This window comes from Canis aureus, chromosome 2 (assembly GCF_053574225.1).
Source record: "Canis aureus isolate CA01 chromosome 2, VMU_Caureus_v.1.0, whole genome shotgun sequence".
Taxonomy (NCBI): domain Eukaryota; kingdom Metazoa; phylum Chordata; class Mammalia; order Carnivora; family Canidae; genus Canis; species Canis aureus.
The window spans coordinates 62970827-62986996 of NC_135612.1; the positions used below are offsets into that span (position 1 = coordinate 62970827).

The window sequence follows — 16170 nt, forward strand, 5'->3', positions numbered from 1 at the left end:
AGTTTACCGTGCTCAGGCCAACTTTTCTCATGGCTTTAAGATATTGTCATTGTTTTCATGAGGTGTACAAGGATCTGACCTTATACTGGCCAGGCCTGACCACGGTATAATAGAACATTCCAGAATCTGGAGCGCTGGTGGAGAACTGCTGCTGGGCCAGCTGCAGGTGTGTGTTGTGTGTCCTGTCCCTATGTGCATAGCCTGTCTTCATGCTGTCACCTCAGGCTGGGCTTCACACAGTGTCTCACTCGAAAGAAATGATTGGCCTCAGGCTGATGTCTGAATACACCTTGTGCCCCCCAGGCCAGGGAGGGTCAGAGCGTGCTGCCCCCCCCAAAAGCTGGTTCCTCAGGCTTCCAGACCGCAGACACTGGTTTCAACTTAGCGAATTCTGGAGCCTGCCCAAAGCCCTCCCTGCGGCAGGGGGGCCAATCCTGGAAAGGGACAGGAGGAGCCGAGGCCATTCCTCCCATGAAAGGAAGGCCCTCTGCAGTGAGCTGTCCAGGGCTGGACGTAGGCACCTCACTGTCCCCAAGCTGCCCCTTCACCCGACTCCTCAGACTGGACCCATGTCCTCCTCCCCCCTTACAGACACCAGGAAGGAGGTAGGACTGATGCCATTGTGGGGCCCCACACTTCACCCTACCCCTCAGAGGTGCCAAGTGGACAGGTGGGGCCCCAGCCTGCGGTGGGGCCCCAGCCAGAGCAGCCAGCATGGGGACAGCAGCCTCAGCGACACAGGTCACCCCAGCACCTGCCCCAGCCCCCAAAGAATCCAGCATCTCCAGGAAAGCTGCTCTTCCTGGCCAAGTTCCAGGAGGGGGGCGCTTCAAGAAAGTACAGGAGCCCAGTTCTGTCAACTCTGGTTTTATTGAAAAACAGCAGCACTGGGGGCCGTGCAGGTAGAAGGGCCACAGCACCCCCACCCTCCCGCTGCTCACACCCCACAGGATGCCTGGGACCCCACCCAACCCCTGGCCCTGCAGCCCATCTCCCTCGCCCCTGCGGGGCCCTTTCCAGGGCTGTTTCGGCACATCCTAGGGTCTCAGGACCATTGCCATGGTTGTGGGTTCATAAACAGTGAGCCACAGAAGTGACACCGGCCACCAATCTGGGCTCTGCTCGCCCGGAGACAGCATCCACAGCAGCCGTGGTCAAACAGCCTAACCAAGGAGACTCTGCCTCTGAGCATCCACCCCTGCCGTCCTCCTACACACCCAGAGACCCAGGCGGAGGCTCCCTGGGTCTCACAGCCCCGTCCCCCAGACAGAGGAGGTGGCCTTATGTTCGAGGTCTTCTGAGGCCGGGGGCAGGCCTGGGATGAGGCCGCCCACAAGGACCCTGCATCTTGGCATGGGGCTTAGGGCCGGCCTCTCCGGGCTGGAGCAGGAGGTCTTCGGCCACCAGGTTCCCCCCTGTCACCACGCACTTACATGTGTGTGCACACAGGCACAGGTGTGTGTGTGCACGTGCATGTGTGTGTGTACACATGTGCATGGGCAGCGTACACACATAGACACACATACATACACGTGTGTGCACACACATAGGCAGGCACACACACAAACACACCCCTTCCTCAAAATGGCTAATTATTGCTGTTAAAAGAAAAATGCATCCAACAATGGCAGGTTGGGGCTCCTCCTCCTCCTCCCCAGGCCCTGGGCTGCCCCACTCACACCACCGTTGGACACACATCATCGGCACCAGAGAGCAAGCATTCCAGGACCTGCCCCGCAGCCAGCCCAGAACACAAGCCCCAAAAGCCTCAGCTGCAGGACCACCAGCACGGGAGTGCAGGCCGAGGCCAAGACAGACTCACAGAAGCAGCTTCACACACAGACCAGTGCCACCCACCTGGCTGGGGAGGGGCGGTGGGCCTCCCCTCAGGCTCAGAGGCCACCGTCCAGCCAGTCCCTGGACACTGACAGGAGGGTAGCTGCCTGGATGCTGCTCGGCCCTGGCCCCGGCTCAGCAAGGGCCAAGGCTCAAGGCCACATATGCCAGCCACCGCCAGGGCAGGCAGGGGCAGGCAGGGGCCAGCATTCACCTACCAGCATGACTCCTTGGGGCCCAAAGAGCCTCCCAAGCACTTAAGACTCCCAAGGAAGCCCTCTGAGGGGCATCCCCCAGCCTGGACCCTCTTAGGGCCTTCTCAGAGGAAGGATGCTCAGGGCAGGATGAGAGCTGCCCAGGGACCTCGTGGCCTCAGCCCACTTGTAGGGACTCCTAACTCAAGCCTTCTCCCAGGGCCAACCCTCCACTTTCTGGAGGCAGGCTGGCCCCATCTCTCTGCCCCATCCATCCAAGGGCAGCAACAGGAGGCCAGGCTAGACATGGGTCCAGGTGAAAGGTGAGCAGTCACCATGGGCCTCATATGGCTCTGTACACGCAGACAACTCGCTCTGACCACCACCCTCAGGGACCAGCTCTCTGCAGACCCCATACCTGGGCATTGGGAGCTGTCTCAGGGACAACCCACCAGCCACATGCTAGGACTCTGGTGGCACTGGACCATCCGGAGGTGCTAGAACCCTCAGCTGCCCTGTGTCCCACTGCCAGGAGCTGCCCATTGGGTTTGCGTTCCAGGCTCATCTAATGAAGACGCTCCGGAACACTCCATCTCCTGATTTCCAGGCCAAAACTAGAGGCTTCCAAAAGTCCTGGGAGCCCTATCTCCTGAGCATGCCTGGGGGCTGGCTTTCCCTGGGCCTTGGCCGCAGCCACCAGGGGCAGCCCAGGAGGCCAGCAGAGAGGGGTCGGGTCCCAGGGCCTGACAATGCAGGGAGCTGCCCAGACACATCACTGAGCAGAACCCCAGGGGTGCTTCACAGAGGTAGAAGTAGTAACGTCAGAATTTCTACAAATGTATAAAATTCACATGTCAGTGCACGTTTGTGGAGGAGTTAGCTCCCAGGCTAGAGGGACATGCCCAGCCAGGGATGGGCATCTCCCACTGGTGTGCCAGCCTCTGGCCCAGGGGAAGGATGGGAGATCTGCTCCCCTGTGATCCTCAGGGGCCCGTATAGCTGCACACCAGCCAGGCAAGGGCCCTGTCCCACGTACAGGGTACACCCGGCTGGTGAGCACACAAGAGTCCCTGGCCACTTCAGTGGTGGGGCAGCAGGGCTCCAGACACATGGCCACCCTGTCACACCCCTCCTGGCCTCTCTCCTAAGTCTTGGCAGCAACAAAAGGGCAGTAAAGAAAGGTGCAGAATCCAGCCAGTGTCACTACCCTCTGTCACTAGTCCAGCCATCCAACTGGGGGAGATGCTGCAGCCCACCCAGCCCATACCCTACATGGACCCCAGGAGGACAGGAGAGGGCCATACATCCCGGGGAGCAGCCCTGGTGACATGCTTTGGTCCATGTCCAGCAGACACTGGCCACTCCGGAGCCCCAGGCTCTGCCACACCCCCAGTGGGCTCAAACGGCCCCCACCCATGTGTCCCCACACCAGGGACCAGGGGCTCCAAAGGCACAGGATCAACAGAAGCCGGTGGTGTCCCCAAGCTACCACTGACAAGACACAGCCCACTGTGCTGACCCCGCGCAGCCCCTACCTGCCCCTCCTGCCCAGCCAGGCCTCAGACCAGCCACAGCCCCCGCAGTCCCCACACCGACTAAGGCCGCCCCGAGCCGAAACCAAACCAAACAAAAAGAGGAAAAAGGCACAACTGTTTGTTTTCCATTTTGCTAAAACACTTTACGTCTGTCTGTATAATCCAGATTAACAAAATCTGAGAGCTGCAAGAAAATAGGGTGCCGATTTCTGTACAGTCTACAAAACTCCTGTCCCCAAGCAGGGACGGGACGCCACCAGGGAGAAATGTACAGGGGAGAGTGGGGGCTATACACTGTTCTGCAAATATCCCGACTGCTGACAGCACAAAAGGCCCCTCGGCAAACTGGGCTTATTTCACTCATCTGCTCGTTTCCCAAGTGCCTTTTCAAGAACATCCCCTCCGCATCCCGTATGTGGGACCCAGACCCATGGTCCACCATCCTCCTCCCTCCCAGCTCCCAAAACAGAGGGGCCTCCGTGGGCATTTACGGCCTTCCTACCACTGTAGCTGGGCCCAGGACTCCAAGCTGGACCTGTGGGCACTGCCAACCCTCTTGTCCCCCCACTGTCCAGGCCACCCTACACCTGCCAGCTGCCTCCCACCTCAGGAAGGAGAGGCTGGGGGCACAGCCAGGCCACCCCTACCCCCAAGCCAAAGTAGACAGCACTCATCCTTCCCAAAGGCAGCAGGGAATCTGCTGCCACCCCTGGCCTCAGTCGCACAAGTCAAGGCTGGATAAGGGCTCCCCAGAGCCTCCTCACAACCCAGGAATGCTCTTTTGGGGGAAAGAATGCTAAATCAGGGTCTCCCTCCAGATCTCAAAATCTGAAACCTTCCACCCACCCAGCCACCCGCCCCCACCAAACTGGGCCAGAAATAGTGCATATTCTAGACCACACAGGTATGTGTGTATGTGTGTGTATGTTAAGGTATAAACTACCATTTTGTCCCAAGAATTAAAGTCATGCAGAGTGCTATTCTGTCTAAATAACTTATTAAAAAATAGGTCGGTTTCAGGCTGGGAGAAGCTGTGGGCTCAGTGGTGTTGGCAGCGGCCTGGCTTAGTACGATTCACAGGACAGAGCCCATCAGCCGCTAGGCAGAGTGGTCCTCGGGGAGGTCTGGGAGAGGCCACCATCATCTAGCTGGCACTGGGGACAGGCGACTGCATGACTGTCTCCCCTCTGCTCTCCTGTAGGACCCTGACCAGGCTGTGCAACAGGTTGCTACGGGAACCACACCTGGGTGATGATGCCAATCAGCAAAGCCGGGGCAGAGGAGGGACAGAGACCAAAAGGAAAGAAACATGACTCAATGTCAAAGCAAAGCTGGGCCGGGCAGAGCAAGGGATGGTGAGAGACAGGCAAGCCCTCCAGAGAGCAGGTGGGCTGCCAGGGCTAGCTCTAGCTCAGGCTAGCTCCAAGGCCGGGCAGGGGGTGCTCACCAGTCTAGGCCCAGTCTGAGCAGGGCAGCAGGGCAGGAGGCTGTGGGCATGCGGCATGCTGCAGCCAGGCCATGTCCTCAGCATGCACGGAGCAAAGCGGGGCCCATGGCCAGCTCGGTGCCCCATGGGGCAGTAGCTGGCCAGCCCAGCAGGCCACACCTCCTGGGGACTGACAGCTGAGCCATTGCCTGGCTGGCGGCCAGGGGTCTGCTGGGCAGGGGCCGTGGTGCAGAGGTTCTGTGCTTGGTGGGCCAGGCTAGGCCTGCCCCGACGGCGTTGGGCTGTAAGAGGCCCCTCGAGCAGGCTGAGCAGCTGAGTGGGCACGTGGTGGTCCATGCTGTCACTCTTCAGGACGCAGCCCCAGCAGGCTGGGGAGGGCGAGGGGCCGTGGCTGCAAACAATCTAGCCCCCAAAGTGTCACAGATGAGCAACAGCCCCACACCCCCTGGAGAACCAGCCAGAGAACCGCGTGATGTTGAAAAGAAAAAACCCAACACAAACGCCAAGGTGAGCGTCTGAAAGCGGGTCTGGGCGGTGGGCAGGCGGGCACAGGCGGATGGGGCGGCCAGGGCGGCAGGTGGGCGGGCGGGTGGGCAGTGGTCACTCCTCGCGCAGCTGCAGGCGGTAGCGGTGGTAGCGGACCTGGAAGAAGAGGCGCTCAGCCAACGACAGGGTCATGCCAGGCAGCACGTAGTGGTCACTTGAGCCCATGTGTCTGAAGCCCAGCGACTCGTAGAGCTTGTGTGCGGCCACCTTGACGGCCGTCGTGCCCAACACCACCGCAGAGTAGTTGTGCACCAGAGCGAACTCCAGCACCTTGCGGCCCAGTGCCTTGGCGATGCCCTTGCCACGGAAACGCGAGTCCACGGACATGCGCAGCAGCTCCACTGTGTTGTCTGCCTCGTGGGCCCGCGCCGCCACGATGCCCACCACGTTGCCATCCAGCACGGCCACCCAGAAGCAGGAGCCTGCAGGGACAAGGCAGTCAGAGCTGCGGCATGACACAGCTGCCCCACCAGAGCCCTCCGAGCAGAAGGCACCAGGCCCAACCTGCCCACTGCCCATGGCAGCCCCAGAGCGGCCCCTGCCCTGGGCCTCAGCTTGGGCAGAGAGGAGCTCTGGGGCCAGAGTCCCTCCCCCAGGGACTAAGAGCTGGGCAGGCCTCAGCCAAACAGACCCCTCCTCTGCCCAGTTACCGCCAGAACTAATGCTTGAATGGCCATGGACTAGCCACAGGTGCAGCCTACCTGGCCTGGCTCCCGGCCACTTGGGGCCCACCACAGTGGTCCCCGTGTATCCACAACAGGATGCTGGAGAGAGGTAGGTGCCATGAGGTTACCTCCAGAAGGACCCCTACAATGGGAACTCGAAGATGGGCCAGGGCAGCAGGACCTGCCTGGGAGCCATGTCCCCAGGGGCCTCAGATCTCAGAAGCCTCTGGCTCAGTCAACCATGCTAGGAACTGCTGAGCCTGGGAGCCCCATGGCCTGCCTGGATCAGGACCACCACATACCTCCCACTGACCTTGGCCTCTCCTGGGCTGGAGCCCAGTGGCCAGGCCAGCCATCCCATCCCATCCCCACCCACGACCTGGACCAATCACAGCCCCATGAGAGGCAGAAAGAGGAAAAGCAGGGCAAAGGGGGATGAGAGAAGAGAGAGAGAAAACATATGAAGGGAGGTCTGCAGGCGTGAGCCACAAGGAGAGCCGGCTCTCCACTGTTGACTGCCAACCCAGAGGCCCAAGGAGGCAGGGGCTGGCCAACAGGAGTAACCACTCTGAGGACCCCCATCTGCACTCGCCCTGCCTGTGGCCACGCCAGCCCCCATGGCCATATCTGCCACCAACAACCCCCACCTTCTCTCCTTGAGTGGCAGGTCTCCCCCGTAAAGATTCTGCGCCTGACCTTGCCCAGTGACATCACACTACCCCACCCCAAGGGTAGGCCCCCATCAGCCCATCTGTGTGCCAAGGGAGCCTCCCATCTCCTTCACTGCCATACCCTGAGAAGTGACATGTCGCCAGGGCTCAGGAACGTCTGAGGACCTGCTGCCCTGACAGACCCTCAGGTGATGGACCCTCCACCAGCTGACCTGCCCACCATCCAGGGCTTCTGGATCCCCCCAACACCCTGGCCAGACTATCCCCTGAGCATCATGGCACCATCGGTGCAGTTCATCCTCCCTGTCCCCGGGGCACTTTCCTGCAACCTGCCAGACATCCCTGGAGGACAAGCAGCGCCCCCACACTCACAGCCAGGGAGACGGTGAGACGGTGGCCCCAAAAAAACAGAACCAACAGCACAGCACACTCCCCACCTGAGCCCTCTTCTGCTCCTGCAGCCTGAACCTGGCTGCCAGCTAGGTGGCTCTTACCCCTGTGCTCCCCCTGTCCTGGGCAGAGCTGGGCTGACACCACGATCCCATGGAGGACAATAAGCTGAATTCAAGCTTAGAAAAGTGTCAAGGAGAGCCCAAGGTGCCAAAGGCTGGCCAGGCAGCTGCTGAGGTAGGGATGGGGGTGGAGTCAGGGGCAGGGCAGGGCAGGGCCAGCCTGGATGGAGCCAGTGGGCATGGGAACTGGCTGTGCCAAAGCAGGGCACCCTTACTCTGGGATGCCTTGCCTCTCTCGTCCCAGCTGCCCACTGCTGGCACTCACCAGGCTCCTCCTACACCCTCATCAACTGTGGAGCCCACAACCGCTCCCTCTCCTCAGCCTGGGAGCCCTCTAGCACCAGCACCAGACCCTCACACCCCAGAGGGCGGAGACAGAGGCTCCCTTCTCTGACTCAGGACCCAAAGCAAACCATGTGGTCCTGTGACCCAGAATCCAGCCTGCCCCAGGTCAGCGTGGAGAAGAGCCCCCAGGGAGCTGCAGACCCCTCCAGACCAGACCCAGTCCCTCCTCCTCGGGAAGGCTGGGGTGGGGGGTGCTGGGTGAGACCCTCCGCCTCACTAAGTGGCCCAGAGGCAGAAGTGAAGGCCTTGCTCAACAGCCTTGCTCTTCTAGCCATCAGTAACCCCCACCGAAAGCCTGTTCCCACCTGAGATCCTCTGCACCTACCACATGGGTCCCTGGCACTGCAGCCCAACCCACAATCCAGCATAGTAGGCCCAACAAGAGATGAGAAAAACTCAGAGCAAGGGCCTTCTGCCGGCAGCACAGAGCACTGGGACAGCAAGCCGGAGGTCTAGGGTCTGGGTGGATGCTCGGGGGCCTTGCCCCAGCACCCCAGTCCCTGCCCCCCTGCTGTACCCCCAACCCATGTCCAAGCCCTCAGTGACCTCAGGAGGTTCAGGTCACCAGGGGCACTAGCCAAGCCCCACCCTGGGCCTGTCTGTCCTGAGCTGCTTGGTGCTAGGGGGTTCTCCTGGAGCGGGGGCCATGAGAGGGCAGGAGGAGCAAAGGGTGGGGACAGAAAAAGGCTGGGGACATGTGGGACTCACCCGGCGGCTTCATGTAGTACTGCTCGATGTCAGCCATGTCCGTGTGCAGAGCGCAGTCCAGGTAGGCCAGGACCACCTTCCGGCTGTAGTAATAGCGCAGGCCCAGCAGCCCTGCTGGCACCAGGCACGTCAGCAGCAGCGAGCGGGTCAGGGCAAAACAGAGCACTGCAGGGAGAGGTGGGAGAGGTGGCCTCAGTGAGCAGGTGGTGAAGCCCCTGGGGTCAGGGACCAGGGACACCCCCCCCGCCGCAGTCGCTCCAGGCTAAAGGAGCCAGTCGGACCTGGGTGCAGAGAAAGGCCACACCAACTATGCCCCAGCTGTCTTCCCAGTGGGAGCCATGGGTCAGCCTACCAGCTCCTTCCTCTTCTCCCCAGTGCCAAACTTCCTACAGTAGGGAGTGCTATTGGGTGACCCAATGTCCCTAAGTTCTGAGCACAGCAGTGCCCCTGGAGGGCAGCAGCAACAGGCCCAGGCAGGCTCCTTGAAGGGGTGGCTCCTGCCCACCACCCATGGGGTCCCCCAGCTGTGGAAGGAGCTTTGCATACACCCGGTGGCTCCAGGGAGGTGGGGAGCCAAGGAGCTGCTCACACAGGCCCTCCAGGCTGTCTGAGCCTTGTAAACGCTGGGAGTGGGAGGGGGCCCCTTCTTCCCAAGGCCAGGCCCTCAGGGTTATGGATGGGGCAGGGGGAGTGACGGAGGCAAGCGGGAGATTGCTACCAGATCCATCCAGGCAGCCAGGAGGCAGAGGCGCCTGCGGTGAAAGTCACTTTCGCCGCATGACCTTGGGAGCTTGACAACCCCCAGCCTCAAGCTCCTCATCTGTGGAATGGGAACAGCCACCTTCCTGGGGCCCCGGCAAAGGTCTCCAAGTTCCTGCGGGGGCTGCCCGCCCCCCGCGGCCCCCTTGCTTTGCCTTGTCGGTGCTTACCCTCCCCCGGCACCCCGGGGAGCTGGCTGTCTTCCCCTCATAAATTAGCACTTGGAGCCTCCGAGGCAGCCTCCCCCGCCCCGTGGATTATATATAGTTACACGCGCCAGGCGCGGAGCCTCAGCAGCGGGCGCTACCTGCCGCCACCCCGCCCCCACCCGCGATGACCTGGGAAGGGGCCGCAGAGGCGGGGCCCGCGCAGAAGGGGACGCAGAGGGAACGCAGGTGGGGACACCGGCCCTCCCCCCGCCCGCAGACCCCCGCCCGCAGCCCCCCACCCTCCGCCCCGCTCGTTCCCACGCCCCCGCCCGGCGCGCTTTGGCCGGGAGCCCGGATGCCACCGCCGGTGCCACCTCGCCCCAGGCCGCCGCAGAAAGCCGGTGGCGTGCGGGTGCGCGTCGGTGCGCGAGCAAGGGGGTCGGGAGGTGGCGGGGGAGGGGGGGCAGGAGGGGCCCCGCTCCCCTCCCGGGCTGAGTCCTGGGCAAGCAGGGCAGCGCGGCCGGGGCGAGCGAGCTGCGGGCGTCCGGTGCGTCGGTGCCCGGCGGGGCGGGCGGGCGCGGACTGCGGCAGGCGGGGGCACTGACCGGCCAGCAGGGCGTAGAGCAGCTGCGTGCGCGGGTGCTGCCGCAGGCCTCGGAAGGCCGTGTTGGGGATGCGCTCCATGATGCCGTCGTAGAAGATGCGGCGCGCCGCCTCCTGCTCGGCCGCGCGGAACTCGCGGATGTACACGCCGCGCCCCCCCGGCGGGCCCGCGCCCCCCGCGCTGCCGCGGGGCTGGGGACCCGGCGCGGGCGGGGGCGCGGGGGGCGCGGCGGCCGGCCCGGGCGCGGCTGGCAGCGGGGGCCACATGGCGCCGGCGGCGGCGAGCAGCGCGTCCTTCTTGGCCCCCGGCAGCGCCTCATGGTCCTCGGCGGCCACGATCTTCGTCTCGCAGACCATGTCGGGAGGCCCACAATGCATGCACCCGGCCGGGCGGCGCAGCGCGGGGACGCGGGCCGGGCTGCGGGCGGGCACAGCCCGGGCCCAGGGCAAGGGCGCGGCGCCCTCGGACCCGCGGCGGCGGCGGCAGCGGCGGCGGCGGCGGCGGCGGCGGCGGCGGCGGCGGCGGCGGCGGCTCAGGGGCGCGGGGCGGAGGCGGCGGGCGGCCGGGGCGCGCGCAGGGAGCTGCGCCGCATTTTGGAGAAGTATTTATAATGCAGCGGCGCCGGTGCAGTCGCGGCGCCCGGGGTCCCGCAGGGTCCTAGCGTCCACTGCATTGGCTGCCGAGGGTCACCATGTGATCTCGGGGGTGGGAGCAAACACCGCCTCCGCGCCCGCCCGATGGCACACTTGGGCGCTGCGCGGCGGCGGGTGCGGGCGGCCAGCGGGCGTGCGCCTGGGCGGGGGCTGGCGCGGGCAGCCCCCGGCACGACGGAGCGGCAGAGCCCCGCGAGGCGACCGAGGTTCCCGGCCCGGAGGGGATGCCTCCTGCCCGGCCCCTGCACCCCCGCGCCGCCACCCCTCCGCGCGGGCCTGGGAGCTCCCGGTCCCGAGGCCGGGCCGCTGGGGCCCGCGGCGCCGTGTCCTCCTCTTCTTCGGCCTCCGGGCGCAGTCACCGAACCGTCTCCATCTCCGTCTCCCGCCCCTTTGTCTGAATGCGACGCCCGGCCTGGCGCCCCTGGGAATCTGCGCCCGGGGCCACCCGGGCTGGACGCGCGGGTATGCGGTCTGGGCGGGCTCTGATGCCCAGGTCGCCCGCAGCCCCCCGCGGCCGCGCGCAGCACGGCAACCTTCCGCTCAGACACCGAATTCCCACAGCGGGCACCGGGGGCGCTGGGCTGGTAGGACCCCTCCCGGCCCGCCCCCCCCTCCCGCCACCCTCCTTGGCCCGCGCATGCGCTCCACGATCTCGGTGCAGGTGCGGGTGAGGGGGGGGATGTTCTTGCTGAGTCTTCCAGGTCCCTGCGAGCCCTGCCGACGCTGCGGGCCAGGGACGGAGGGTGAGGGTGGGGGACAGGGAATCCCAGATCCCTCCCCTAACACTTTATGAACCCAGCCCCCTGCAGCTTGCAGTGCACCCCTTCCCCGTGATGACCCCGCGGGGCAGCCTGGACCTGAGTTCACCACATCCACATGGTTAGAGTCGAGACCTAGAGGACCCTCAGCCCCCAGCGAGGCAGCTGCGATTATCTAGAGGGGACAACCCCTCGCCAGCGTCACGCCAAGGGATCTGGGCAGAGTGAGAACTCCAGACCCAGGAGCTGAACGGTCCGCAGCCAGACCGCCAGTGCAAGGACCGTGGTGGGAGGGGGCAGCCAAAATGGGAAGTCACCCGGCACCGTCTTTCCCAGATGCCAGGATTTGTCTGGGACCTGGCTCTTATCTTCCCGGAGAGGAATGTGAAATCATGGTGAATCTCAAAGGAGCCCACAGATCCATTCAGAAGTCCCTCCATGTGCTCCCTGAGTGCTGCCCGGAGCCCTAACCAGCCACAGTGGACCAGGCTCCAGGGCGTCCTCAGGTTGACCAGGTGGACAGCAGAAGTGTCCTGGCTAAGCCAGGCAAGTCCAGGCAGGAAGAACAGGAATGGAGAGAGGTGGCTGAAGTATCTGCAAGTGTCCAGGGGCTTCAGAGGAAGGGGAGGCATGGCTCTAGATTTGGGGAACACTCTCTGTGACAGGGGCCAGGAGAATGGAGAACCAGGTGGAGGATCCAGGAGCTCCTGGGCAGTGTCCTGATCTCTGACCTCTGACCCCAGACTTAGTGTGAAGAGGTCCCACTGTGCAGAGTGGCCCAGCCCCCAGAGAGCCACCGCTTCTGCTGGCTATTACCCAACCCACCTCTCCCCCAAGACTCTGAGCTCAAAGCTACCCCTCCTCTGGCCCCAACAGTCAAGCCCATGGTGAGGGGGGAGGATTTGTGCTTCCACCAGCCTGACTTTGGTTGGCCCTGTATCTGCAGAGGTCCCTTCTTCCAGGTGACCTGACCTCACCTCCATCCCCAAGTCCTTGATGCCCTACCCTGTTACCCCTTACCGCCCCCCCCCCCAACCACTGCCTGCCCATGATGGCTTGACTTGTCCTGGTCTAGAGGGCCCTGGAGAGTGCCAGGAGATGGGAAGGAGACAGCCAGACTCAGCTTGGAAGGGACAAACCTGGACCCCTGGGACAAGATGTTGGAGACCTCAGGACCTGGGCTTTAGCACTTGGAGTGGGGGTACCTTTAAAGGGAAGGGAAGTCTGCACAGGAAGCAGGGTCCCAGGCCTGCTGCTGAGCCTGTTCCCTCCCCAGTGACCTGAAGGTGCCCCCCACACTTCCCATGCTCTCTGCCCACATCAGGAATCCATTTCACAGACAAGGAAATCGAGGCTTGTGAATTTGGGGAGATCCCTTCTCCCAGTCCATTCTCCTGTACACCCTTCCAGCTTCTGCTGCTCCGAGTCTCTTCTGCACCTGCACCCGAGATACCTGGGTGGCCCCGACCACCTGCAATTCCAGCCTCTCTCCCACCAGTCCCCACCATCAGAGCTAGGTCTGGGCCCACGCAAGAGGGGCGGGACCCTGCCTAGACTCCAAAGGTCAAGTAGGGTGGGTGTCCTGGGCCTCCCCTGCTCAGTGCTGGGAGGGGGCACCAAACACAGGATGGTGCATTAGCAGAAAAGCCCTCACTCCAAGCTGAGGAAGGGACTGTGAGTCCATTCAGGGACAGACCCATGGTGTCTCCTCCAAGAAGTGGAGAGGGCCAGTTTGTCCCTGCTGGGGGAGAACTGGGGACCGAGACCCAAACTTCACCAGTGGTCAGAGGTACAGGAGTCCTGGGAAGCAACAGAGGTTGGTGGGAGCACTGGAAGAAAGCTAAGGGGTCTCCAGGGAAATGAACCAAAAGACCAGGAGATGGGAAGAAAAAAAAAGACCAGATGGGAAGTCCAGTGTGCAACTGAAGGAGCTGCCCAAAGAGGAAAGAGGAGGGAACAACTATGACATAATAATGATTATTATTATTTCCCCAAGCTAAGGAACTGAGACTCCTGATTAAAGTCTGTCCAGCACTTTTTGTGGACCTTCAATCCCAAGAATGTCCTGGGGGTGGGAGGAAAAGAAGCTCCTGACAGGCACTGGCTGCCAGCAGCTGGTGGACTCAGACTGCCTAACCTCCTCACCTGGCATCCCTGAAGTACCCATCCTTCCCTTCCACCCTCTATCCACCTCTGAAAAGAAGAAAGCCCTGTCCTCCTGTGGCTTTCCAATCCTGCAGGGGAGGGGCAGGAAATAAACTAATAAAATAAATCAAAGATCTAACATCCCTTAGGGACAAACAAAAAGCAAGGTAGGATAGATAAAGAACTAAAGAATGAGGCAGGTCATGGAGGAGGCCAAGTAGGCAAATCCATGGAGAGGTGACAGCCTGTGCAAAGGCCCCAAGGTAGGAGGGGCTGTGAATTGAACATGCCAGCAAAAGATATTTTCAGACAGGCCAACTCAGAAAGTTTAATTACCACACTGTTTTCTAGGAAGATACTTGAAGTCATGCCGCATGGAGAGGATGACAAGAGGTCTAGGAAACAGTGACTCCATACCAGAAGAGTGAAAGATGGGCAGTGGACAGTAGGAGTACCCAGCTAGTAGGGAGCAGGAGGACCAGGGTCTGGCAGGGAGCATAGAGATGACTTGAAGGTAAGGATGTGATAAAGACAGAAAGTGTGGGAACATAAAGGCAAACATCAAGTCCAGGAAAAACTAAAGCTGTCCAAAAGTTAATGCATTCCCAATTCACTGCTTAGCCAAGAATCATATTTACACATATAGTCATGAGACACTCTTGACTAAACCTCCCTACAGATGAGCAGGAAGGCGATATCACAGCTCTAGGACAGAACCTACATGCTATCAGCCTCCTGGATCCTCCACCTGCCACTCCAGGCCTTGTCTTGGGAGCTTGTGCTCTGATTTCCTTCCAAAGAATACTCCTATGAAAGGGTTTCTAAGACAAGCCCTCAGCCAACCCTATCTTTAAAACAAAACAAAACAAAAACCTAAGTCATTTTATTTTTTAAAAGGTTTTATTTATTTATTCTTGAAAGACAGAGAAAGAGGTAGAGACATAGGCAGAGGGAGAAGCAGGCTCCCTGCAGGGAGCCTGACGTGGGACTCAATCCTAGGATCCTAGGATCATGCCCTGAGCCGAAGGCACATGCTCAACCTCTGAGCCACCCAGGCATCCCTCTGCTGTCCCTATCTTGCATAGTAATAGAAACCCCAACTTGTGCCTGAGCTCGTGGCTGCCCACAAAATATAGGGTGCCCAGTTAAATCTAAATTTTGGATAAATGAATAATTTTTAGTATAAATATGTCCTTAATACTGCATAGAACATACTTATACTAACGAGTACTTACACTAGAAGTATTTGTGCTTTTTATACTTTTCATATGGGTCCTAGATCTGTATTTGCTAAATCTGACAACCCAAGCCCAGACTGTGGTACATCCCCACCTCCCCCACAGCCAAGGATGGCAATGTGACTGAAGCCAACCAATGGAACTCAGCACCGTCTGGGCAGGGCCCTGACAGGAGACACCTGCGGGTCAGCACTTAACTTTTTTCTGCAGTCCCAAGACAGGAGAATTCTGATCCCTGCCACTGAGTACCCCATTCATTTCCAGAATTGAGGGCTGACCTAAGCTTTACATGGCTTCAGCCCCTCCGTCTCTCTCTGACCTGCTTTAGAGTTCACAGGCTAATCACTGCCAGACATCTAGCTCAACCTCCCACCACCACCAAGGTAGGACTCTGGTTTGCTCACTGTTTCCAGACATACTGACTGGCAGGTACGTGCCAGGCACTTCTAGGCAGAAAAACACTGAGGAAAAAACAGGTTCCGGGTTAGAAGGCCAGTGGGGGTGGGAGCCAGGGCAGGGCAGATCCTGTGGAGCTCAGAGGCCTGGAGGAAGGGTCTCAGTAAAGATAAAGCTGGGCTATCCGCCCCCTCTGGCAGCAGACCAGAAATGTCCACCTCTACCCACCAGAGGCCAGGCAGCAGCACAGGAGCACCATGTTGCACCAGGCAGCCACAAGTAGGGAACTGCAACCCCAGAAAAGCCAAGTGTCCCAGAGCTGTCACTTCCAGTCACGGCCCTACCATGCTCCTGGATGTTCCAAAGCATTGCTCTGGTAATACAAAACATCTACGGAATGAATGGAGGGAGGGAGGAGGGTCACCTGTTTCTCCTGGAGAGCTTCTGCCTGGTGCTGTGCCACAAACATGTGATGAGAGTGGGCCTGTTAGCCGAAGGCACAACACTTGTACGCAGGCCCAGAGTCCTACTCCATGGTGCCCAAGGGCTGGGTGGAGGCTGTGGGGACTGTGCTAGCCCTCTGTTCCCAGAGGAGCCTTCCCCCCTGGCTCTCCTGGCAGCCACCTCAGGCTAGGCTATGTGGAGATCCACTGGCTGGGCCTCTAAGGAACTCACATAACAGTCATCTCCAACGCAGTGCAGAAGAGCCTGGGGGGAGGGGGGCTCAGCACTGGGACAGCTGTTCCAGGGGATGAGGCCAGCTTCTACACTCCCCTGGCCTCAAAGCAAGAGCAAGTGTCCGAAGGCAGACTTGCAGCAACCACATAGTGCCTGTGGGTAAAGGTCTACATGTTTGGCTAGACCTGTCAACCTGCTCAGCACTGGTACCAGTGTGGAGCGGGTATCAAGAGGGCCTCGGCCCACATGGAACAGCTGGGAAGCCAAAGCCCACAGAAAGGTCCAAGCAAGGACTCCTAGGGGCGACGCAGGTGGGCCCTGGTGGCCAGAA

General features: G+C 61.1%; 1 protein-coding gene across 2 annotated transcripts; it reads right to left on the minus strand.

Moving 5' to 3' along the window:
* Positions 1-3682: 3682 nt before the first annotated feature.
* NAT8L (N-acetyltransferase 8 like) lies at positions 3683-10445 on the minus strand. Of its 2 annotated transcripts, XM_077876327.1 has the most exons (4): positions 9973-10445; positions 8460-8624; positions 6260-6322; positions 3683-5980 (listed from the first exon to the last, which is right to left on the minus strand). In XM_077876327.1, the coding sequence occupies exons 1-4, from the start codon at positions 10346-10348 to the stop codon at positions 5613-5615; spliced, it is 972 nt and encodes a 323-aa protein (XP_077732453.1). In that variant the 5' UTR covers positions 10349-10445; the 3' UTR covers positions 3683-5612. The 2 variants fall into 2 exon arrangements, with proteins under 2 accessions (XP_077732453.1, XP_077732457.1); XM_077876331.1 differs by lacking the exon at positions 6260-6322 and having other exon boundaries at positions 9973-10439.
* Positions 10446-16170: the final 5725 nt, after the last annotated feature.